We start from the raw sequence: 25880 nt of genomic DNA on the forward strand, positions 1-25880 counted from the left end.
CAGGCAAGTGGGAGGCGATATTAGAGAATTTATTGTTCATATCAAAAATAGATTCAAAATGCTGGAGTAACTTTCTGTTCATATCATTGAGTTGTAAGCGTCCCAAGCGGAATACGAGGTGTTGTTCCACCTGCTTGTGTGTGGCCTCCCTCTGGCAATGTGAGGGGGGAAGCGGAGGACAGAAAACTCGGTGCTGGAATGGATGGAGAGTTAAGGGCTTGTCCCACTTGCCGATTTTTTTCGGCGACTGTCGGCGTCCTATCAGTGCCGCCAAAAGATTTTGAACATTTCAAAATCCAGCGGCGATGAAAAAAATGTTTTGACACTTGAAAAAACACTGCGCGTCATACGTCATCACGTCGCGTCATACGTCATCACGCGTCATACATATTTTACGGTGACCTGATACGTCAGTTAATGATGCCGGCAGTCGCCGAAAAATGTGCCAAGTGGGACGGGCCCTTTACAGAGCTGCCAGGTAGTACGGATTTTCTGTATTTTGTACGGAAATGCGATAAGAATACTGATGTAGGATTTTGTGTTGTTAAATATGGATTTTAAATACGGAGTTCAGTTCAATCTGAAGAAGGGTCTCGACCCGAAACGTCACCCATTCCTTCTTTCCAGAGTCGCTGCCTGTCCCACTCCAGGTTTAAACAGAGGCTGTCAATTTAACGCGTGGGAATTTAAATGAAGAACTTTCGGCTGGAGCGCTGTGGAATCTAAATATAACGCTACTGGCTGGAGCGCTATGGGCTTTAAACATAGGAGCTATGGGTCACAGAATGTTCAGGAAACTTCTCGTAGAACAATGAGTCTTTGGAATTCTCTTTGAGCCTTTGATTATTTTTCAGGCAGTGGTAGAATTCTGGATAAGCCTAGTGGTGAAAGGTTACCAGTGGGATTGCAGTTACATTGGGATTGGCCTTGATTTTACAGAACGGTGGGTGGGCTCAAGGGGGAGAGAGGGAGGGGTGGAGGGAGGGAATAAGAGGGAGGGCTAAAAAAAGGAAGGAGGAGAGGGAGGGCGAGAGGGATGGAGGGAGGGATGTAGGGATGGGGGAGGGGATGGAGAGAGAGACAGAGGGAGGGAGAGGGAGGCTTCCAAAATGGTTTCTACGTCATCATCTGGTGTTAAAAGCAGGAAGCAGCCATTCAAACAGCAGTATACAAAGAGAAGGCAATGAATGCACTGTCAAGTAAGGTGCGTAGAAGACGTGTCAATTGGTAGTAAAGTTATGCATTCTTGTACTCTTACATAGGTATGACCGTACATTTAAAAAAATTTCAGCGAAATGGCACCGCGTAAAAAAGTATTTTCCTCAGCAAAATACTGATTTTCAGTTACTAGAATACTGAAATGCTCTGACAAAACTTGGCAGCTCTGCCTTTAGCAACCATGAGATCCAGTAGGCCTTGGTGGACCACGCGCAAGTGTTCTGCAAAATGGTTGTCTTGTCTGTGCTTGGTCTTACGGATGCAAAGGAGACCCCAACTCTCCCCTACTACTATATTAATACCAGTTTGTAGTCATAATCATAGCATGCAGCATGGAAAAATCAGTGGGCGCCCATCCATATTGATCTCATCTTCCAGCACCTGGCCCGAAAGCCTTGAATGTCTTGGTGGTTTGAGTACTCAGCTAAACACCTCTTAATTGGTATTATCGGCTATACCAGAGAGATTGGTGTAAGCAGTGCATTCCAAGTACTAGTCACTGTGTGCAAAATGGTCTCCCTCAAATCCCTTCTAAATGGTTTACAGGTCGCCGAAATGTATGTACTCCGGTTTTATTTGCCTGTTAAAGAGAAAAGATACCTGGGATCTACCCTATCTATAGCCCTCAGAATTATATACCTCAATTATGTTTCGAATGTTTCAAACGTCTTTTATTGTCACGTGTACCAATTAAGGTACAGTGATATGTGAATTGCCATACGAGAAAAAAAAGCAACAAGCTACACAACTACATAAAAGTTAACATAAATGTCCACCACAGCAGATTCCCCACATTCCTCACTGTGATGGAAGGCAAAAAAGTCCAATCTTCTTCCTCTTGATTCTCCTGCGGTCAGGGCAGTCGAAACATCCGCAGTCGGGGCGATCGAAACTCCTGCTGCTTGGTGTTCCTGCAAGTCGGTCTCTGACCAGAGACCATGAGCTCCTGAATGTTAAAGTCCGTAAGCACCCACGGTGGAGTTCTCAAAAGTCTGTCTCCAGCAACGGCCACGGACTCCTCGATGTTAGGCCACATTCCGTCGGAGATAGGATACGGGAAAATATTGCATCTCCGTCGAGGTAACAGATTAGAAAAAGTTTCCCCCACCCCCCCACATAAAATAAGCTAAAGAACACTAAAAACATACATATAACACATACTATTAAAACACTTTGAAGGAAGGGACAGACAGACTGTTGGTGAGGCAGCCATTGCTGGCGCCACCCGGTGGAAGAGATAATCTTGTTTATCTGAATCACATCCCCTCTTCACCTCCTCCAGTCAGCTGAAAACAGACCTAGCCTCTCCAATCCCTCCTCATAACTAATGCACTCCATCCCAGGCAACATCCTGATGAATATTCTCTGTCCCCCCTCGGGTGCTATTGCATCTTTCCTGTGGCGAGACCACACCATCCCACTCCATTTCGCACTCCAGCTGAGGTCTGACCAATGTTTTATCAATCCTGACTAATGAAGGCCAGCATTTCCTACTTAGACCTTTGGTGCCACCTTCAAGGATCTTTGGACTTGCACTTCAAAAACTCTATTCTACAATACTCCCAAGGCCCTTGCCATTTAGTACTAACCTTGTTAGTACTTTCTAAAGCATTGGTGTTTGTTCTGCTTTCTGTTTCTGTTTCTGTTTCTGTTCTGCTTTCTAAAGCATTTTGTTTGTTCTGGTCTGATCAATCTGAATTCTTCTTCAAGAGGTAGTAATGGGATGAGTAGGAGATAAGGTTTACATTGATTGCAGTACGGCTTTCAGCAAGGGTAGTCATAAGATGTAGGGTGATATCACTGGATTAATGACATGGAAATGCAATCCAGACAAATGTGAGGACATTTGTCTGGATTGCACTTCCATGTCATTAATCCAGTGATATCACCCTACATCTTATGACTACCCTTGCTGAAAGCCGTACTGCAATCAATGTAAACCTTATCTACCTACTCATCCCATTACTACCTCTTGAAGAAGAATTCAGATTGATCAGACCAGAACAAACAAAATACTCAGCAGATCAAACAGCATATGTGAAGGCAAAAGCTGTAAATTGATGTTTCAGAGTGAGACCTTGCATCAGGACTGAGAGGGAAGAGTATAAATTACCAGTTTGCAACAAGATCTTGATCAGTTGGGAAAGTGGGTCAAAGAATGGTAAATGCGTTTTAAATGTGAAGTGTAGTACTTTTGTACTTCAAACCAGGGTAGAACTCGCACAGCAAAAGGCTGAACCCTGGCGACTGCTACAGAGTGGAGATCTGGGAGTACAGGTGCATGGTTCCCTGAAAGTGACGAGTCAGATGGACAATGTGGTGAACAAGGCCACTGACACGCTTGCCTTCATAGGGAAGGGTATTGAGTACAAAGGTAGAGACATTGTGATACAGTTGTTCAAGTCATTGGAAAACGGTGTGCAGTTCTGGTTGCCTAGCTATAGGAGTAGGGTCATTAAATTAGAAAAGGTACAGACGAGATTCACCAGGATAGACAAAGCTGGAGAAACTCAGCGGGTGAGGCAGCATCTATGGGGCGAAGGAATGAGTGACGTTTCGGGTCGAGACCTTTCTTCGTCTCAAGTTTCACCCGCTGAGTTTCTCCAGTTTTTTGTCTACCTTTGATTTTTCCAGCACCTGCAGTTCTTTCTTAAACAGATTCACCATGATGTTAACTGGACTTGTAGGCTTGAGTTATAGGGAGAAGATGGATAGGCTGGAATCCCTTTCTCGTCTTGCATACTTTCCCTCCGTTGAATTCTACCGGTGTTGTTTTTTTAAAGTATGTCATGTGCAGCACTCACCAACTGTCCTGCCACCTTCAGAGATTGTTGTACTTGTACATTGAGCCCAATGCTCCCTAAGGCTCTGCTCTTCATTGTGGATGACTTATCCATGTTAGTCCTGCCAAAGTGCATTCCCTCACACTTGTCAGGATTAAATTCCATCTGCTATTCTGCCCATTTTATCAACTGACCAGTATCATCCCTTTGCGTACAGTTATCTTTATTATCAACAGCATCACAAATTGTTGTAGGCATTCTTAACTGATCCATGTTTTCTATATTCATATCCAAATCTTTAATGTATATAATAAATAGTAAGGAGCCCATCACAGATCCCTCTGGCATACCACTGGTTACAGGCATCTAATCACAAAACAACTCTCCATCATCGCCATCTTTCTCTTATTTCCAACCAATTATGGATCCAATTTGCCTACTTGCTCTGGACCCACTGGCTTTAAAATTTTGGACGAGTCTCCCATGTTGGACCTTGTCAAAAATCTTTGGGGGGAAAAAACAATCAAATTTGCTGCAATTTCCCTATTACCAGTGAAGGTGAAGTTAGACTTGGTCATGCAACTACTTGCCTTATCCTAGTTGTCTTTGAATGAAGCTACCACACTTACTTTCCTCCAATCATCTGGCACATCGCCTGTGGCCAGCAGAAATTTAAAAATCTGTCAGGTCCTTGGCAATCTCTTCTCATGGCAGCTTTGGATACTTCTTTTCAGATGTCTTCTCTCCTTTTTAATGATGGTCTTCTATAATTTCAGTGACCACCCCCCCCCCCCCCCCCCATAACTGAATTGGCCGACTACAATGTCCTTCTCCTTGGTAAATACAAATGGGAAATATTCATTGAAGGCCATGCCCATGTTCTCTGCCTCCATGCATAGATGCCATTTTGTTCCCTGGTTAGTTCAGTAGTAACATATATATAAAATTGTGTGTGGTATTCCACAATATTTATAACTATCACATTGCCTTCCTAATTTATTTTCTAAGTCCTGCCTACTCTTTCTACACTCCCTAAGTGCATCCCCTGTTTTTTAGTTCTCTTTGTCTGTAAATGCTTCCTTTCTTTTTGTATCTAGTTCTGGATATCCCTTTACCTACAAGATTCTTCAGAATTGCTGGCTATACATTTTGCCCATACAGGAACAATTTGGGCTTATTAAAACATTTGGTAATCTACTTTTGATAACTTCCGCTTTTCAAATTGTAGACTTTCCACCTTTAAGTAGCTGCTCTATCTACTATTGCTAGATCTTTCTTTATAAATATTTAAATATGTCATCCCTCGATTCAGGACCTTAAATTCTGGATCATCCTTACTCTTTTCATAACTACCTAGAAACTTAAAATGGAGTAGTCATCACTATCTAGAAACTACTCTCCCACTGACATTTCAACTACGTCTTGGCTTCTTTCTCTCAGATTTTACTTCGGAGTCACGTGAGTGACTACGTGAAGAACCCCGCCAGGATGCATGCATATATCGCTACACGCATTGCGAGACGTCAGGCGCGGTGGAACGACGTTCCCCCGCAGCGGCAGTTTAAAAGCCGGAACCTGCAGGTAAGATTTTACTCTGCGATCTTTATTCTGTTTCCTATACCAACTTACAGGTGGGGAACATGGACAAATCGAAGAAGACGAGGGCTGCGACAAAGCTGGGGAGGGAGGACCGCGGAGTAGCAGGCAACCTGCAGCAGCCAGCGGCACCTAGATCACCGATAGTGGGATCAGCTGTGCCCGATGTCACCTCCGCACCGGCCAGATCCACGCGGCCGGGCGGTAAGGCTAGACAAAAAACAAACAAGGTCATGGACTCGTAGGAGTCCGACTTTGAACAACCGCGGGCGGCCTGCGACCGTGAGCGCTGTAGCCGGATGGAGCGGTGTGTGGAGCATTCGCTCCAACGTGACAGGCTCCGGGAGATGGAGTCGGGTCACAGTGGGCTCTATGGCAAACCCACAGCAGTACCTCTTGAAGGGCTGCACAGTGCTTCTACCTCATCAGAGGGGAGCACTGCGGGTCAGTTCTGGGCTGACCTGGAAGAGGGGTCCGCAGAAGAAAAGTCAAGTGTGCAGGGGGTGCAGGAACGAGAAAACCTACTGGACATGGTGTCCAACTTTATACAGCCAGACCAGACTGGCCAAAACCTGGAGCAAAAGCTAGCTGCCAGTATAGACTATATGTCTATATATCAGTCACAAGAACAGGCTGTACTGGACACCATATCAAGACACCTGGCACCGGGCAACTGCATATTCCTGAATGTTCCAGTAGTAAACACCTGTATATGGAAACACATTGGAATAGGAGTCAGAAGTATGGATGTCAAACTACAAAAAAAATTGAAATCCCTAACAGCAGGGATAACTGCATTTGCCCGCACAGTGGATGACAAGGACATGTCCCAGGACCAACAAGATGCACTGGCGCTACTTTGTAATACTCAATATGAGATAAATAACATCAGGAAGAGTGCCATCCAACCCACATTGAATCCAAAATTTGCGGGTCTGTGCAAACCTGGGAACATAAAACCACCGATACTGCTATTTGGAGGCAACCTTTCGAAGCAAGTCAAGGAGCTCGATGAGGAAGCAAAAACCCTGGGACTAATAAAAGGGACTCCAACAAAAACCCACTACAGCCATAGACGGCACCCCTACGCACCCACCAATAGAGCAAGACTGACTGGTGAAAGCTCGAAGGCCCGGTACACTAAACTTGAGTCTTTTTTAGGCCATGGCCCAGGCCGGCCTTCTTGGAAGATACGCGGACCTCCAACGCAAACCAAACCACAAATCCAGACACCAGCGCATCAACATCAGCGAAGAACTTACAGGAAGAAGGAAAACTGCCACTGGTAACTATGGAGGTAGGTGGGTCTGGTTCCCTACAAAATACAGGGAGCATGGAAGTTGGGGGGAGATTGCACTCCTTTTTGAATGCTTGGAGCATGTTAACAACCAATATTTACATTTTAAGCAGTATCCAGGGATATATGATAGAATTTATACACAAGTACAGCCCTCCAGTTCAACATATACCGAACCGAATGTTCGTACTTTCTGGTAAAGGAAAATCAGAGGCACAAGCTGAACTGGAGCGGCTTTACGCAAAAGGTGTAATTGCAAAAAACCCAACACGAACCACTAGAATTCGTGTCCAATATATTTACCAAAAACAAAAAAGATGGTGGTTGTCGCATCATCATAGATCTGACCAAATTGAATACATTTGTACAATATATTCATTTCAAAATGGAAACCTTTGTTACTGCTAAACAATTAATTTCCAAAGGTTACTTCATGGCCAGCATCGATTTAAAAAATGCTTACTATTCAGTGCCTATACGAGGTGACCACAGATGTTACTTAAAATTCAACTGGATGGGACAGCTCTGACAGTATAAAGCACTACCAAATGGGTTATCATCAGCCCCCAGGCTGTTCACAAAAATTTTGAAACCAGCCCTAGCGTTTCTACGGAAACAAAAACACATGGTCATGGCATATCTAGATGACATACTTATTGTGGGCAAAACTTTGGAATTAGCCAAACAAACTGTAACAGCCACAAAACAGTTATTTGAAAAACTGGGGTTTATTATCCATCCAGTTAAGTCTAAATTAACGCCTTCCACTACTATGGACTATTTGGGGTTCACCATTGACTCTGTTCACATGTCGGTGACTTTGCCTAAGGGAAAGGCAACAGAATTAATAGAGGCTTGCAATAACCTCATTGACATCAGCAAACCATCCATCAGATTGGTAGCAAAAGTAATTGGCAAAATGGTGGCTGCTTTTCCAGCCACACAATTTGGACCTTTACATTACCAAAACTTACAGAGAGCAAAAATACAAGCACTCAAAATCAATGCAGGTCACTTTGACAGACCTATGAAGCTACAAATCAAAGCTAAAATTGAACTAAAATGGTGGATAGATAACATCTGGCTTTGTTCCAATCCAATCATTGTCAGTAACCCTTCTATGGTACTACAAACTGATGCCAGTGCACTTGGGTGGGGTGCCACCAATTCTATCACCAGCTGTGGAGGTAGATGGACTGCTCAGGAGGCATCATTATTACTCACACTGGGCATAAACTACCTGGAAATGTTGGGTGCATTCCATGGCCTAAAGTCATATTGTACTGGGTCATATCACCAGCATGTTAGACTACAGATAGACAATACCACCGTGGTAGCATACATCAACCACATGGGTGGAAACAAATCGACATTGTGTGACAATCTGGCTATACAATTTGGCAATGGTGTATCCAGAGAGATATTTGGATATCAGCTACTTACCTACCAGGAAGACTAAATTTAGTGGCTGACACCAGGTCACGCAAATTTAATGAAAACATCGAATGGATGTTGAATGAAAAAGTATTTGCTGATATTACAGCACGATATGGAACACCAGATATCGATCTATTCACATCCAGACTTAATCACCAGTTATCAAATTATGTTTCATGGGAACCAGACCCTGGGGCAGCGGCGACAGATATATTTTCGCTGCATTGGGGGAAATTGTTTATTTATGCATTCCCTCCTTTCTGCCTCATCAGTCGGGTATTAAGGAAAATACAGTAAGACTCTGCGTCTGGTATTTTGGTGGTACCAGATTGGCCTACTCAACCATGATTCCCAGTGGTACTAAACATGGTATTAGAACCATGTATCACCATCCCACATAGACCAGATTTATTGCTTCATCCCGTAACAAGAGATAGCTACCCATGCCATAAACATTTTAATTTACTAATTTGTAGAGTTTAAAAACACCACTACTACAACTGGGACTGACGGACCGAACAGTGAACATGATCTCGGCGGCCCAAAGACAGTCCACCAAAAAACAGTATCTGGTCTATATCAGGAAGTGGGAGATGTACTGCCACAAAAACATCATCACCTACAGAGATATGAACATCCTGTCTGTTCTGGAATATCTGGCAGGCCTCCACTATGATGAGGGGCTCAGTTATAGTGCCGTCAACTGCGCCAGAAGTGCCCTATCAACTTACCTATGACAAGGGACAGAGCGTCACTCTGTTGGGACTCACCCACTGGTAACAAAACTTATGAGGGGATTTTTAATACCAATCCCCCAAGAGCCAGGTACTCCCAAATATGGGATGTAAGTATTGTCCTGAAGATGCTCAGGAATTGGTCTCCAGCAACAGCCCTGTCCCTACACAGACTGACATTAAAAACAGTCATGCTAATGGCATTAATCATGGCACAAAGGGTACAGTCATTACATAAATTAAGACTGGACAACATGACTGCTACATCTGAAAATATCACTTTTCATATTTATGAATTAGTAAAGCAGAACAGACAGGGATCAGCAGGCCTCAACATAGAATTTAGGTCATACCCAACAGATGACCGTCTCTGTATAGTAAGACATCTGTCGTTATACATGGAGAAAACGAAAATCATCAGAGGCAATGAGAAGGCACTCTTAGTCAGCCATAAGCAACCACACAAAAGAGTGACGGTCCAGACCATCTCAAGATGGCTAAAACAGGTACTAACTCAGGCTGGGGTGGATACTAATATTTTTAAATCTCATTCCACCAGGGCTGCAGCTACATCGGCAGCAATACAGTTGGATGTACCAATGGACCAAATCCTCAAGGCAGCAGGATGGTCAGGGGAAAAAACATTCCAACTGTTTTACAATAAACCAGTCATGAAAACTGGAACGTTTGCAGAAACAATTTTAAGTTCTGTAAATTAATTTACCCCATAAATAGGGGTTATAATTTTGTGTTAATAAATTTTATGAATTTCAATGTCGAATTCATGTCCAAATTATGTTGACACAATTCCTCCCACAGTTATCAAGGCAGATGTGATGCATGGACTCATTTCCACGGCATGAAATCACAGAGCTTTAAGATCTTCACATAGTCACTCACGTGACTCCGAAGTAAAATAGTAAGATTAAACGAGAACTTACCAGTTTGAAGTTTGATCGTTATTTTATGAAGAGTAACGTTGAGGGATTGCGTGCCCTCCGCTCCCACCCTTGATCATATACTCAACTGGTATCTCTTCTCTAATCTTACTATGTTTAGTCATTACAGTTATCTGTGATTTCACACCGCTGCTTTGAAGAATGACACGCATGCGTCCTGGCGGGGTTCTTCACGTAATCCCTCAACGTTACTCCTCATAAAATAACGATCAAACTTCAAACTGGTAAGTTCTCGTTTAATCTTACTGTTAGTTTCAGTAGTGCATTTTCTCTAAGACTACCTGCAAAGAGTTCAAAAGCTCTCCCCTTCTCTGCCTTTCACACTAAAGCCAACCCAGTTAACAAGTTGAAATCCCCTAACAGTACAACCCAATTACTTTGGACTCTGGTATTTTTGCCAAAAATAAATACATTCTGATAAGACTGTATCCACTGGTTTTATTTCTTCTCATCTCTTACAAATTACAGCCTCAAATAATTATATTTGTGATTGACTTTTTCTTTTTTCCCTTTATAAAATTACATTGAGCTTCCAGGTGGCCTACTCTACATATTTTGCTATGGTTTCTAGCATTTTGCTGGCACAAGTCTGGCTATTTGGTGTCAAACTGTTTTCCTATTTCTTAAACATGCAACTTGCCAATCTGCTGGGGGCTGTTTCAGAAATTCAGAAACTCATAAGTTTTATCAGAATGTGCATGCGATTTCTGCAGCCATTAAAAAAATACAAAAAATAAAATAAACCCTTTAAAGTACAGGCTATCATATCCAGATTTGTTTATTTTAAGTCCTAATTTCACTGATGGTAATTGGTGGACTATTGCTTCCACTTGCATTCTATCCAGGCAAGGAAGTCTAAGGTACAATAATCCTTCCCCTTTTGCTTTATTTCTATCGTGGGTTCCTGCCATATACCAAATAGTTGTGTGATTATGGAATAGTATTGCGACCAACCAGAAAGGAAATTGTTTTCATTCAATTTATTTTTCCACAAAATGGAAAGATACAAGGCGAGGGAACCAGGTTGGGGTTGTTGAAAGAAACAAATTATTTTTCTAAACGAATGCTTAGAAGCTGTTAGCTTCAAAATGTATTACTATCATTTATATCGAGGCATAGTATCCAGAGGACAAAGTAGTAGTCGAAGTCAGATGATAAGAAGAAAATACTTCTTCAGGCAAAGTTTAGTCATCTGAAAGGATGGCGGAACAGATTCACGTGTTTGTAAAAAGAAACGTCGATGGATATTTAAGGGTTTTTAAAAAATCAGGAAAGAGCTGGGGAATAGGTCTGATTAGATTGATATGTGATTGTAGTTTGTAGGTTTTTGTGCATCCCAGCTTCAGCAATAACATTTGAATAAGCATGAACATCAATTTTATTAGTTTCTCTAAAGCCAGGTGAACTCCATCGATAGCTTTAGCCATGTAGGCTTTCAGATACTGTCTATTTGCAGTTCTACTGAAATCTGCTGATATACAACATCATTGCTAACTTAATTATGCAACAATAAATTGGCACCAAAAAGCCCATCTTTTTTTTAAAGTGTGTATATCTAGTTTATAGTCTTTAACCTTTGCCTCTGGATTAAAGGTTCGTCCAGTTGTGTCAATAATGTTTTCTTTCTTAAAATTGAGTGGTCACCATTCAGATCAGTTTGTATTGGATGCAATGTGCACTAATTATATAGATTAGTAATCCACTGCCTTAGCTCTTGACCAGCAGAAGAGTCAAAACCTGATTTGATAATTGTCTTTGTAAAAAAATTATAATCTGGAATTAGAGACTATAGTAATAATGTGAGTGGGAAACCATTTCATTGGTTCACTAATTTCTTTCTTCAGAGTAAAGAAATTGCAGTATTTATCTGATCCAGATCCAGAAACTGCTTATCAAGCAGCTCAGTTCAAGGGCGTTAGGAGTGACCAAAAATATGCCTTTTCTCGGCACCTAGACAGTCATAGTCCTACTGCACAGAAACAGACTCTTGGGGTCAACTTGTCCATGCTGACCAAGATGCCCATATATGCTAGTCCCATTTGCCTGGGGTTGGCCCATATTCATGTAAACCTTTCCTGTCCAAGTACTGTCCAAATGACTTTTAAATATTATTGTACCTGCCTCAACCACAATTTCTGCCAACTGATTCCAAATAGCTACCACCCTCTACGTGGGAAACATTGCCCCGTGGGTTCTTATTAAATCCTAAACCTACGCCCTCTATTCTTGATTTCCCCAATCTTGGGAAAAGGACTGTGGTTTCACCCTATCTATTCCCTTCATGATTTTATGCACTTTTAAGATAACCCCTCAGCCTCCTGCACTCCAAGGAATAAAGCCCTAGCCTGCCCAACCTCTCCCAGAAGCTCAAGCTCATGAGTCCCAGCAACATCTTCGTAAATGTTTTCTGCCCTCTATCCAGTTTAATGCCATATTTCCTGCAACTGAACACAATACTCCAAATGCAACCACACCTTTTACAACTGTAACATAATCTCATGAATGTTTTTTAAAAATAAGTCAAATTCTGCCTGCAAGAATGATCAATGATGTGTGTTGGCTTGGAAATATGCACACTTTTAAACTAACCAATTTTTGGTGTGTGTTTGACTTTGGAATGCATGGAGTACAATGTACTGTAACTCAGTATTCACTAACTGCATGCTTCAAGTATGCATTTAATCTGAGCAATAATTATTTTTAAATTAAGCTTTATCCTAATATTATTTTTTCCTTGCAAAACGAGGAATATTTTACCAGAAGTAGTGATTGTCAATGCAAAGGAAATTTTGTATAGGATGTTTATAAAACCAAATATTGGAAGAAACACACATCATTATTAGTTGGTGAAGGTTTTAAAACAATGGAATGAATGGTCTTTTTTGTTTCTCCAATTTCTGTCAGATTTTAAATAAATGTTCTCCCAGAGTAATGTTGTAATAGAGGAACGGTGTTGTTTTTGGTAGGTGATTTATCATAAGAATTGATCAAATGTAGATGCAAACTGAAATACCTTCAGTGAAGCAGCAGGTAATTAAATAGGAATGTTACAGAATTTTGAGATTTTGAAAATCAAGCCTGTAATTTATCCCATCAGATAAAGCATAAAGGAACTTTAATTTGATACCTAATTCACTTTCATATCTTCAGTATTAAAAAAGGTATGGTCATTTTCATACTCGGAAATTAACATCTTGTTCCCGATTGCTTTTCCATTGACTTAACACAAAAGCTGTGATCGAGGACAGTCAAAAGCCCATAACTTTCTTAAGAAAAAAAGAGAGCTGAATGAAATTTTCAGTTATTATAGATTGAAGCATTCTGAAACAAAATGAAACATCTTACTTGGATGACCTGAAATTAAAGCCTATAATTAGTTAGTTACCTAATTGTAGCTAATTACAAAATTGTGACGGAAATAGTAATAAACACCCAGGCTGCCGTGAAAATTCAAAACTGATATTCTCACGATCAGAACTTTAATATTATTGTATTATATGCTGTAAGTCCGTAACATACTGGTAAAGAAATTACAATTTCTAGCAAAAGACCAAGTCCTTATGGAGAAGATCAGTTGCTAGCTGGTACATTGGCATATCATTATCAGTAGCATCGTCATACTCCTCAGATTGTAACCAATAAGCAACACTGTACACCTTGGTTTTTCATCAACTTTTCAATTTTGGCATTGTAAACTACAAGTTTTTGTTCTTCACACTACGCATGACATGCCTTTCTGCCCACTACTTTCCCATTAATAATGTCCTGTAGATCATCACATTCGAAGTAGTCCAAAGTTGGATAATCTCTGCGAATGCTGTCTAAATCATTTGCTGGGCATTTGGATCGACAATTTTGCATTTCTTCTTCGGAGACATCTGTTTAAAATGTAAAGGAAAAAAAACACTGAACAGCATTAACAGAAACAAGTTATTTTCAGTTTTAGAAAAAAAGGTAGAAATTATAAAGTTAAACGCTAAAACAAATAGTAAATACCCAACAAAAAATTAATATTCATCAGTTTCATCAAATCAATTGAATTCGTCTAAATTCAATTACTAGATTTAAACATCTATCCATTTCTTAACAAAAGGCAAACACGTTTAAATAGCCTATGTATCCAAATAACAAATAACAAACTGATCCCATTCACACAAGAATTCACAATATAGCATGATTTTTAAATTTCACTTTGTCATGAACTTGTATGCCAAATGGAAGGAATTTAATGTTTAATTCCCATAAATTAATCCAGAAACATCCACTCTCAAGATAATCAAAATCGTTATTTTTTTGCACAATACATCTGACTAAAACTGTACTGTGGATATTTAGTATGAAAATATTGATCATAGACAATAACACAATATAGATGATTTAGATGTTGTTATGACATGATTGCGCAAAAAAATAATGAATTTGATTATCTTGAGTGGATGTTTCTGGAATGTGATCGATTGGAATGTTGCCGTTGCCATAAATTTAAGCCCATATCGGCAGGCAAGACACGGCCGATTCATATGGGGGCCTAAATAACATTTTCGCATCAGAAGATTAAAATAAGAAGCCACACCAAAAAGCAAGATAATATGTTAAATAAACGACATACCTTTTGTTTTGTCCTGATATTGCGATACGTGAGGTTGAAGGCGTTTTTAGTTACTTTTAACTTCAATCCAGCGATTAAATCATACTGCAATTAAAAAACGGTAGCGCGAACGATTTTTCTTCATCAGCTAGCAGCCCGAGGAAAACCCTCTCCGACAACCATTACAAACTTGCATTTTAATCCCCCCCCCCAAAGCCTCCGGAATCGCATGCACAGGCAGTGGCAGATCTCTAGCGCTGCTGATGGTAGGTTTTGTAACAACGCTAAATTAAATGTAATACTCCCAGACACTTATCAAACGTGACGAAAAATTACTTGTTTTGAACAAGCCCTCTTGAAATAAATGCATGCATTTACGCATTTCTTTACCGATAAATGCATTTCTTTACCGATTCAAATTGCAGATTAATTGCCCTGTCCCACTGTATGAGTTCATTCAAGTGCTCTCCCGAGTTTAAAAAAAATAATCAAACTAGTGGTAAGCACGTAGAATGAACGTAGCGGGTACGTCGGAGCTCTGGGAGTCCCTCAGCGGCTCGTAAAGCTAACGGCGGGTACTCAGGAAACGCGGTATGCTCGGGAAGACTTGTGATGATTTTTCAACATGTTGAAAAATGTCCACGAGTGCCCCGAGTACTGACGAGCGGCCATTACCGTAAATCTCTGAGTTTGAATCAGCGCAAACTTGGGAGAACTCTTTGAATGAACTCATACAGTGGGACAGGGCTTTAACGTTTTGGGAATCCTGCACCAGCACTCCCAAGTCCCTTTGCACCTCTGATTTCTGAATTCTCTCCTCATTTATAGAATAGTTTATGCCTTTATTCCAACTACCAAAATGCATGACTCCACACTTTTCCACACTGTATTCCATCTGCCACTTCTTTGGCCACTAACCTGGCCTCAACTTGTCCAAGTCCTTCTGCAAAGTCCCCGTTTTCTCTACACTACCTGCCCCTCCACCTATTTTCATATAATCCGCAAACTTGGCCACAAACCCAATGCCCTCATCCAAATCATTAATATACAACGTTAAGAGCAGCGGTTCCCTGTGCCATTCCATGCCCTTAGTACATCTGCTCACCTATTGAGCCTATAACATTGTAATAAATGGTTTAGAACACCAGAACTTTCCCTCACTTTGCTGTGCACCTATCTGCTAATCTTGGTCTCTTTGACTGCAGCATTTGCTTCCAATTACTCATATACTTCCTTCATGATCTGGGACCCTCCATCCCATCTGCCAATCTATTTTAAACTCTGAGTCGCACAATCAAATCTTCCCCCCAGAATAATGGTTCCCCCCAGAATAATGGTTTTGGGTGCAAATTGTCCCTTTTGTACAGCTCATTTCTGCCTCAGAAGAGATCCCAGTGATCCAAAAGCCTGAACCTCTGTCCACTGCACAGACTCCTCAGTCTTGAGTTCATCTTCCTATCCTATCCTCGCTAGCAAATAAAGTTCTATTGCAACGTAAATGTCATTGGGGGTAATCCAGAGGTTGGCCATGCTTCAGATCAGCTTCTTAACCTCTTTCCTAACATATTCACTCTGCAGGTCTCATTCTGTTTCTTGCAACTGATATGCACAATGACCTCTAGTTGCTCATCCTCTCCCTTGAGAATGTTCTGTAGCTGCTCTATGATATCCTAGATCCTGTATCAGGGACGCAACACACTCTCCTCGAGTCCTGTTTGTGGCCACAGAATCTCCCGAATCTTCCCCCCAACTATAAAGTCTCATATCACTATAGCCCTGTCTGACTTCACTCTACCCTGCCGTCCTTCAGAACCAGACCTGGTAGCATAGACCTTGCTGCTGCTGCTTTCTCCTACATGGTCTTTCTCACTCTCCCTCCCCTTCAACCATACCCAAAAGGTATGCATGTTAATTAAGCAGCAAGATTAGCTAATAAGTTACACAGTGCACAGGAAGAATAGTAAATGCAATTGAACAGATTGCATCTGAAGAAGGGTCTTGACCCGAAACGGCACCCATTCCTTCTCTCCGGAGGTGGTGCCTGTCCCCTGAGTTACTCCAGCTTTTTGTGTCTATCTTCAGATTAATATAGGCCAAGGTCATAAATTCTATTAAACTAATATAGGTTATAGGTTGATCGGGGGCAATAACCCCAATTCTGTAAAATTGAACATGACTCTCAATTGACTTGAATAATGACTTGCTCTTGCGCATGCTTTTGGTTTTAAGGCTTCAGTTCTTCAAATCTCATATATGCTTTAAGTATTGCGGCATCAGGGCTTGCACAACTTGCTGTTTTTTTATTTAAACTTGCTTTATCAGAGAGTTATCATTGTAATGCATACAAAGTTACAGGATTTTTTAAGCCAAACTGTAAACGAGTATTTGTTAATGATTGCATGTGTGAAGCATTCAAATTTCAATCTAATTTGGGTTGGATATCTGAATGCTTATTGATCATTGAAACACTTCAAGACATCATTAATTATAATGTACGTGTTTTTATTAACACGATTGTTGAGAAAGATGCTGGAATAATGTGTTTATTTAGCTTCGTTTGTAGGACTGGTAAAGTTGCGCGAGCTATAGATTTTACTTGGTCAATATATTATTTGAAGAACAAATTCAAAGGGCACAAAGAAGCATTTTGACGCATGAATGAAAACACTAGGTTTTTCCTTTGAACATAATACAGCCATTTTACTTCCCAATTGGTGACTAAAAGCAACTAAAATGCTGTGCAAGTTACTAAATTGCTTGATGAAAAAATACTGCACAGATATATTTTAGAATATCAATCCATGTATCCAAGATTTACTAGAATGTTGCCTGGGTTTCAGCAACTAAGTTACAGAGAAAGGTTGAACAAGTTAGGGCTTTATTCTTTGGAGCGCAGAAGGTTAAGGGGGGACTTGATAGAGGTTTTTAAAATGATGAGAGGGATAGACAGAGTTGACGTGGAAAAGCTTTTCCCACTGAGAGTAGGGAAGATTCAAACAAGGGGACATGACGTGAGAATTAAGGGACTGAAGTTTAGGGGTAACATGAGGGGGAACTTCTTTACTCAGAGAGTGGTAGCTGTGTGGAATGAGCTTCCAGTGAAGGTGGTGGAGGCAGGTTCGTTTTTATCATTTAAAAATAAATTGGATAGTTATATGGATGGGAAGGGAATGGAGGGTTATGGTCTGAGCGCAGGTATATGGGACTAGGGGAGATTATGTGTTCGGCACGGACTAGAAGGGTCGAGATGGCCTGTTTCCGTGCTGTAATTGTTATATGGTTATATGGTTATATCTTGTTCTTCAGTTCTTTAAAACAGAGTCCATTTTTATGAATTGGTTATCTTGATTTTGTTTTGTGCAGAAATTTGTTATGCATAATTCATCGGATGATCGAATTTGTCGTGCGTGAAGGACCCATGTTCGAGGCAATGATCATGAACAGAGAAATAAGCAACCCCATGTTCAGGTTTTCACTCCCATTAAATTATTTACCATCTCTTTAAGAACATTTTACATTGAATTTAATTTTTATTAATCAACTTTAACATATACTACATTATTAAATATATATTGTTTTTCAGGTTTCTTTTTGAGAATCAAAGTCCTGCCCATGTTTATTACAGATGGAAATTGTATTCCATATTACAGGTATATTAAATTAATGCTTGTGAAATTGTAAATTTGTTAATTGATAATCCCATCATTCAAATCATAATACTGGTACTTATCTGACAGGGAGATTCGCCAACTCGGTGGCGAACCATAGATTTCCGCATGTTCAAGAATGGTTCGTTTTGGCGACCTCCACCTCTCAACCCATATCTGCAAGAAATATCAGAAGAAACAGAGGCTCGTGTTGAAGAGAATGTAAAGAAAGGACAGTTAAAAGAAGAGTGAGTTAAATGTATCTCTCCAATATTTAAGTGTTATAAGAAACACTTTATAATACTATAAAATGCGTGTGAAAGAATATAGCAGGATTCCTTTAATTGAATCGTTATAATATCTTTCAGTATTGACCAAATCACTGGGAGTGCAATTTTTTTCAATTCCTGGCCTTTTTCAATGCACAACTTGAGAGGTCAGCCGGCAATTTTAGGGAAAGCTTCATTAAAAAACTGGAAGTTGGTCGTTCACTGTGGTACCGGTATCCTTAATTTGTTGCTTTCACAAGACCAAAATACCCACTGATTTCTGATAATGAGCAATTATAAAATTGTTCAACACAAATTTATTTATACTGTACTCCTAGGTTTTTAAATTATTATTTGTATTGTAATGCAATAACTTTTATTCAAGTCAAAGGGATAAATTGGAAGAGCTCTTGCGTGGACTGACCCCTCGAAAAAATGATGTTGGTGATGCTATGGTGTTCTGCCTGAATCATGCTGAGGCTGCTGAAGAAATTGTGGAATGTATTGCAGAATCTTTGTCCATTTTAAAAACTCCGTTGCCGAAGAAGGTTTGTATCTAATTGTTGAATATATTGCAGAATGCTGAAATGTCCGTTGAACTATGCTTTGGCCAGCAGGTTTGGGGTTTTTGTTGTATTATTATTAGCTGTCAAATTCTTATCTGGATGCTTCACCTACATTATATTTTGTGTATGGATAAACTTAGTTTGACCTGGTACACCTTGGTCTTGCATTGTGCATAGAATAAGGCCACCAGGTGGCACAATGTTGTTAAGTGTTTGAAGAGTGAGATTTTGCTTGGCGTTAACTTCACTTGCTCCTAAATGATTACTTAATTTGTGGGTAAAAGATCGGTCAATTCATGGTACACCCCTAGATTTCATTATCATTTGTTTTGGATGATTTGGTGACTTTTCAATAGCAAATTTGATCTTGACTCTTGCATGGTTTCAGGTGAGTTTTGTTTCATTCACTTTATCTATAGCAACAAAGAAGTAGAATCTAAAGTATTGCGATTAGTTCCAGATAAGTAAGAAAGTGATCAAGTATTAGCAGACAACCATTGTCCTTGAGAAAGCTGAGGACTGTGGGGACTCAGATGCTGGGCATACTCCAGTCCAATGTTGTTAGTTTCTGGTAGATTTTGAGGCATCAAGAGAGTCGATGTATGTGCTTTTAAAAACTTGAGAATTGAAGAGCATTGTGGTTGTTTGCCAGTACTTTTATTATGCTCTTTGCATGTGTCACAACATTATGTTTGAAACCAGAGGTATCAGTTTGATAGAAAATTCACACATTTCTGAAGGCACGAGATGCTGATGCTGGTATCTTGAGCAATGTATTTCTTCTGTTGCAGATCGCCAGGCTTTATTTGGTGTCTGATGTACTGTACAATTCATCGGCTAAAGTTGCAAATGCTTCATATTATAGAAAATAGTAAGTATGCACGGTTAGTTAATTTAATTTTCACCATATTATCCATAGTGCTGAATCAGTCCAGACCCAGCTAACTCTCTGGAATCACTTTCCAAGGGATCCATTTACATTTGGATTTTTGTGGATGTGAAAATTCCTGACAGCATGTTGCCTTTTAAGGCTGTTAAAGAAGTATTTTACCAGCTCTGATGTTGACTATTGAAATTATTTAAATGATTAAAAAGCATACAAATTAAAAATGTAGCCAAACTAATTTATATTGAATTAAAACATAGTTTAATCAAAATGAAGTGTAATAAGTAATAGATTATCTGTGTTTACCACCTTCCACATAGTCATTGACCCCATCCAAATGGTTGTAATTTGTACACCACCCCCTCTGGCTTTAAGCTGAGACTGGAAGCAAAGTGAATCGTGCCACTCTTAAGTGAGTCGCTATTTTGCTGCAGGATTCACTGCTGAGCTCAGAGTGAAATGTACAGTTGAATGCTCCAGCAGTTGACCATTAGAATGTTTGGCTGCATGTGTGAACATCTGATATTTCCTGAGGCATGCTCTATTGATCACTGGTATTTCCCTTTGCAATTCTTGGCAAGCGGCCAGCATGATTCGGCTCATTGTGTTTCCTATTTATTAGTAAATGGAAAATATATTTCCCAGAACAGTTTAAAAAAATGCCCTGTTCAAAGCAGTGTAATTGCATTTGTATTCCTAAAATACATTGATATTTTAGAGTTTTATGAAGCAATGAACACATAGGTATTGAGCAGTAGAAAAATAGTTAAGAAAGGTCTTTGAAATTCATGCTGATAGTGCAAGGAAATTTCAGAAGATTCGTCAATTGGGGGAGGGGAAAGAAGGATATAAGAGAGATTTAGGGGTTAAATTCCAGATGGGAGTATAATCTTTTAATCTGTTCAAGAATGTGTCATATCAGGTTCAGAAATCCTCCTTTAGTTATCTTCAGAAATGTTCTTGGATATTTCCCAGTAGGTACATAAAAATATTATTTGATGTGATATTAGTGTCTTTGTTGGGTTCATTCAATGAATACTGTGGACCTTGTATTTATTTTGCAGCAGCTTTATTGCAGCTGTTAAGCATGTTCTGACATTCGAGTGTCAAGACAGCAGGTCTTCACAACCTGAAAGTATTTTTTAGTTTGTGGCCATTGGGTGCATTTGTTATGTTTTATGTCTTTAGTGTTGAGGGGTCTTTGAAGCCATTGTAAAGTTTACGATGAACAATTTCACCATCACCAATGCTGCAGTTGTCCTGTTACTCTGAAAACCTGAGGTCAAAATAACATCAACATGTGTCAGACACCTGCCAATCACCTGTATTCTAAATCCTATTCAACAGCACCGAGAGTGCAGCAAAGACTGCAATTGTTCAAGAGGGTAACCACTACCTTTGGGGACACTTAGGAGACTTGCTAGCAACCATGGCAATGGGAATGGGCATTAAGCTTTTTGGTCTGCCAATTTCTCCCACATACTCTAAATAAATAAGTATAAACTTGTAATATTCTTGGACCATGGAGAGTTGGGTTTTTTTTATACTTCAGACAAACTCCAATGTTCTTCACAAAGACATATTGTAAAGTAAATTATTTTAGACAGAAAGGGAACTGCCAAGAGTAGTGTTAAACCAGCCAACAGAAGTCAGAATATATTAATTTTAAATTAGAGATACAGCGCAGAAACAGGTCCTTCAGCCCACCAAGTTCGTGCTGGCAAGTGATCTCCACATACTAACACTATCCTACACACTAGAGCCAATTTACAGTTTTACCAAGCCAATTTGCCTGGAGTGTGGGAGGAAACTAGAGCACCTGGAGAAAATTTACAGTTTTACCAGGTCCCTGGCGCTGTTAGGCAGCAACTCTACTGCTGTGCCACCGTGCTCTCCTAATGTGAAGTGCATTTTCGAAAATACAGATTTATGGTGCAGGAAAGACTTGTATAAGGGGAATTTAAGTTATTGTTGGATTTTAGAATCTTTGGATTGGATAGGAATCCACCCAAACTGTTGAATTTAATGAAATCTCAAGGTGTTTTTCACAATTTGTTATATTGCAAAACAAGTTAAAAGGTTTATCTTTTTTTAAGCCGAGCAAAAATTAGTAATATTTAGAATATAACCATATAACCATATAACAATTACAGCACGGAAACAGGCCATCTCGACCCTTCTAGTCCGTGCCGAACACATAATCTCCCCTAGTCCCATATACCTGCGCTCAGACCAAAACCCTCCATTCCCTTCCCATCCATATAACTGTCCAATTTATTTTTAAATGATAAAAACGAACCTGCCTCCACCACCTTCACTGGAAGCTCATTCCACACAGCTACCACTCTCTGAGTAAAGAAGTTCCCCCTCATGTTACCCCTAAACTTCAGTCCCTTAATTCTCATGTCATGTCCCCTTGTTTGAATCTTCCCTACTCTCAGTGGGAAAAGCTTTTCCACGTCAACTCTGTCTATCCCTCTCATCATTTTAAAAACCTCTATCAAGTCCCCCCTTAACCTTCTGCGCTCCAAAGAATAAAGCCCTAACTTGTTTGAGCCCTAACTTGATATAGAATCAAGGAACTGCAGATGCTGGTTTACAAAATTATACAACAGTGCTGGAGTAACTCAGCAGGTCAAGAGCATGGCAAGGTGACGTTTCAGCACGGTACCCTTCTTCAAACATGTTAATGTTTCTTGTAGATATGTTTCTTGTATTTTACCAAAGTTTAATTTATTCCAGAAAATAAAATTTCTGCTTCTCTCGCAGTTTTGAATGTAAGCTGTGCCAGATATTTGCAAACCTTAATGCAACTTACAAGTCAATTCAAGGTCACTTACAGTCTGAGAATTTCAAGGTAATAGCTACCATGTGCTATTTGCTTTTATGGTCATGATCATTTTGAAATATCACAACTATTCGATTACATAATGTACTTAAATAGGACATTTTAACTATTATTTCAACCTTACAAAAAAAACTTAATTCTTAAGTAAATATGAGATTTAACCAGTAGTAGTATTGTATATTAGATCTTGTTACTAAAATCGAAACAGTTTGCTAGTGATGGTGTGAATAGGACAAAAAAGATATATGGCTGAAGAGGTGGTGTTGGGGCAGGAATTCAGGTACTTGGATTATTCGGATGTCTTTTGAGGCAGGGGTGGCCTATACAAGTGGGACATGTTGCACCTAAACTGGAGCGGGACCAATATCTTAGCAGGCAGGTTTTCCAGTATAACAAGGGAGGATTTAAACTAGGTTGGTGGGGGGTTGTGATCCAAAGCAGTAGTGAGGCAGACGAGGTGCTGGAAGTTGATAGAGGTCAGTGGCATCTGATTCTGTGGACAAGACACAGCAGCAAGCAAGAAAGGACTGTTGGATTAAATTACATTTATTTCAATGCAAGGTGGAAAAGACTGATCTCAGGACATGAATAGGTACACGGGACTTGCATATTAAAGCCACAACAGAAACATGGCTAGGAGACAGACATGGCTGGCAGTATAGATGCTACAGACAGGTTAGAGGTGGTGGATAAAGAGGATGGGGAGTTGCATTTTGATTAAAGAAAGCATGGCAAAAGTCCCAAATGAAATTATTGAGGGATCAATCCTGTGAGGCTCTATGGATGGTGCTGAGAAATTAGAAAGGATTCATGTGAACATTGGCCGATAGTCCCCCAAATAGTCACCTGGAATTAGCAGAACAGATGTGCTGAGGGAGCCCGTTTCTGATTTCTGCCATGATGTTCTCAATCAAAAATGCAACACTCTTTCCATCATCTATATCTCATCTCTACTGCAGAACATTAAGCTGCCAGTCATGTCCATCCCCTAGCCATGTTTATGTAATGGCTATAATGTTCCAGTGATGATGACAGCTCATGACAGAAGATTTTATTTTTGGTAATATAGACTGGGCCTGCCCGAGTGCTATACTTGGGGAAAGCTTGGCCTATTCTTGGAAAATAGTGCGGGGCAAGTGTCTTGAGGTGTCAGATGCAGAGCACTTTGGGACCTGTGACCATAGCAAGTGGAAGGGTTTAAAAAGTGAGATAACGAAGTTCAAGATTTGCGAGTTCCTGTTAGAGTGAGGACATGGCCGGCAGCAGTAGGAGACCCTGGATGATGAAATATTGAGGCTTGGGTCAGAAAAAAGGAGGCATGGGTCAGCAGCTGGGATCCCTGGAGGAGTATTGGGAATATAGGAGTATACTTGAGAAGCAAATTAAAGGGCAAAAGGGGATATAAGAGAGCTTTGGCAGAGAAGATAAAGAGGAATCCAAAGAGGTTTTATAGGTATATCTAGAGCAAAGGAGTAACAAGGGAAAGTATAGGATCCCTCAAAGACCAAAGTGGATATGTACATTTGAACCCGCAGAAGATATGAGTTTTGAAGTGTATAGTAATTGAGAGGCATAGATAGGGTAGACCATCAGAATCTTTTACCCTGGGTGGAAATGTCAAAGACTAGATAACATAGATTTATGGGGAGCAGGGGCAAAATTTAAAGGAGATGTTCATGGTAAGTTTTTCCAATGCACTGCTCCTGGGATGCGCTGCTGGGGTGATGGTGGAAGCAGATACGATAGTGACATGTAAGGGGCTTAGCTAAGCACATGGATATGCAAGGCATGGAGAGAAATGGATCCCGTGCGGGCAGGGTTAGTTTAACTTGGCATCATGTTTGGCCTGGACATTGTTGGCTGAAGTGTCTGTTTTACAGTCGAGATGATGTGGTTGTCTTAAATTGTATGAATTGTATGAATATTTGTAATAACTGTCCAGGGCCTGGTCAGTATATCCAGGAACACTAGGAAGATGGATAAGAAATTGTGGAGGCCCGAGCTGAGGTTTTGCATTATTGTTAGTGGAAGGCTGGAGTGTGGCTAATGTTGTGACTTTATTTGAGAAGGATTGCAAAGAAAGCCCTGGGAACTATAGACCAGTAAGCCTGCCACCTGTTCCAAGGTAAAGTATTGGAGGGTATTCTGAAGGATTAGGTAGACATGCATTTGGAAAGACTGGTTGATTAGGGATAGTCAGCATGGCGTTGTCTATGGAAGATCATTTCTCACAAATTTGAGATTTTTAAAGTAGTGACAAAGTAGATGAGTGTGGTATACAGTGTCTACATGGACTTTAACAAGGTGTTGGTCCCGCATGGTAGATTGTTCTGGAAGGTTAGATTGCATGGGATCCTAGGGCAGCGAGCTATTGAAGGATAATTGTTGTGATGGTAGGAAGCAGAGGGTGATGGTGGAAGAATATATCAGACTGGAGCCACGTGAGTAATAGTATGTCATCTATATCAATGATTTGGATGAAAATGTACAAAATATGGTTAGTAAGTTTGCAGGTGACACAAAAATAAGCAGTATTGTAGACAATCAAGGTGATTATCAGGAAATACAGTGGGATCTTGATCAGCTGGGTAAGTAGACCGAGGCAAATGGAGTTTATTCAGGTAAGTACATGGAGTTACATATTGGGACGTCAAATCAGGGCAGGACTTTCACAGTGAACGGTAGGGATATGGAGAGTGTTGTAAAACAGAAAGACCTGGGAGTATCATATAGCAGCATCACGGGTGGGCAGTGTGAATAAGGGGGCATTTGACACACTGGCCTTCAGTACATGTATTGAGTATAGACGTTGGGATATTATGTTGCAGTTGCACAAGATATTGGTGACACCACACTTGAAGTATTGTGTTGAGTATTGATTATCTTGCTATAGGAAAGATGTTATTGAGCTGGAACGAATGTAGAAAAAATTTACAAGGATATTGTCGGAACTCTTGATTGAGTTATAGAGAGAGGTTGGGCAGACTCGGACATAACCCTCGGGGCATAGGAGCCTGAAGGGTGATCTTAGAGAAGGGCCTGCTTCTGTGCT

At 40.3% G+C, this 25880-nt stretch overlaps 1 protein-coding gene across 1 annotated transcript in view; it reads left to right on the forward strand.

The window, feature by feature from the left end:
• The window catches only part of u2surp (U2 snRNP-associated SURP domain containing), a 94245-nt gene that overhangs the window by 55646 nt on the left and 12719 nt on the right, over positions 1-25880 (forward strand). The window contains exons 12-17 of the mRNA XM_055645678.1: positions 17976-18080; positions 18196-18262; positions 18350-18507; positions 18914-19076; positions 19886-19965; positions 22750-22837. Coding sequence (XP_055501653.1) covers positions 17976-18080; positions 18196-18262; positions 18350-18507; positions 18914-19076; positions 19886-19965; positions 22750-22837 — 661 coding nt within the window. The remainder of the gene's footprint in view (positions 1-17975; positions 18081-18195; positions 18263-18349; positions 18508-18913; positions 19077-19885; positions 19966-22749; positions 22838-25880) is intronic.

The sequence above is a fragment of the Leucoraja erinacea genome, chromosome 14 (genome assembly GCF_028641065.1).
Source record: "Leucoraja erinacea ecotype New England chromosome 14, Leri_hhj_1, whole genome shotgun sequence".
Taxonomy (NCBI): domain Eukaryota; kingdom Metazoa; phylum Chordata; class Chondrichthyes; order Rajiformes; family Rajidae; genus Leucoraja; species Leucoraja erinaceus.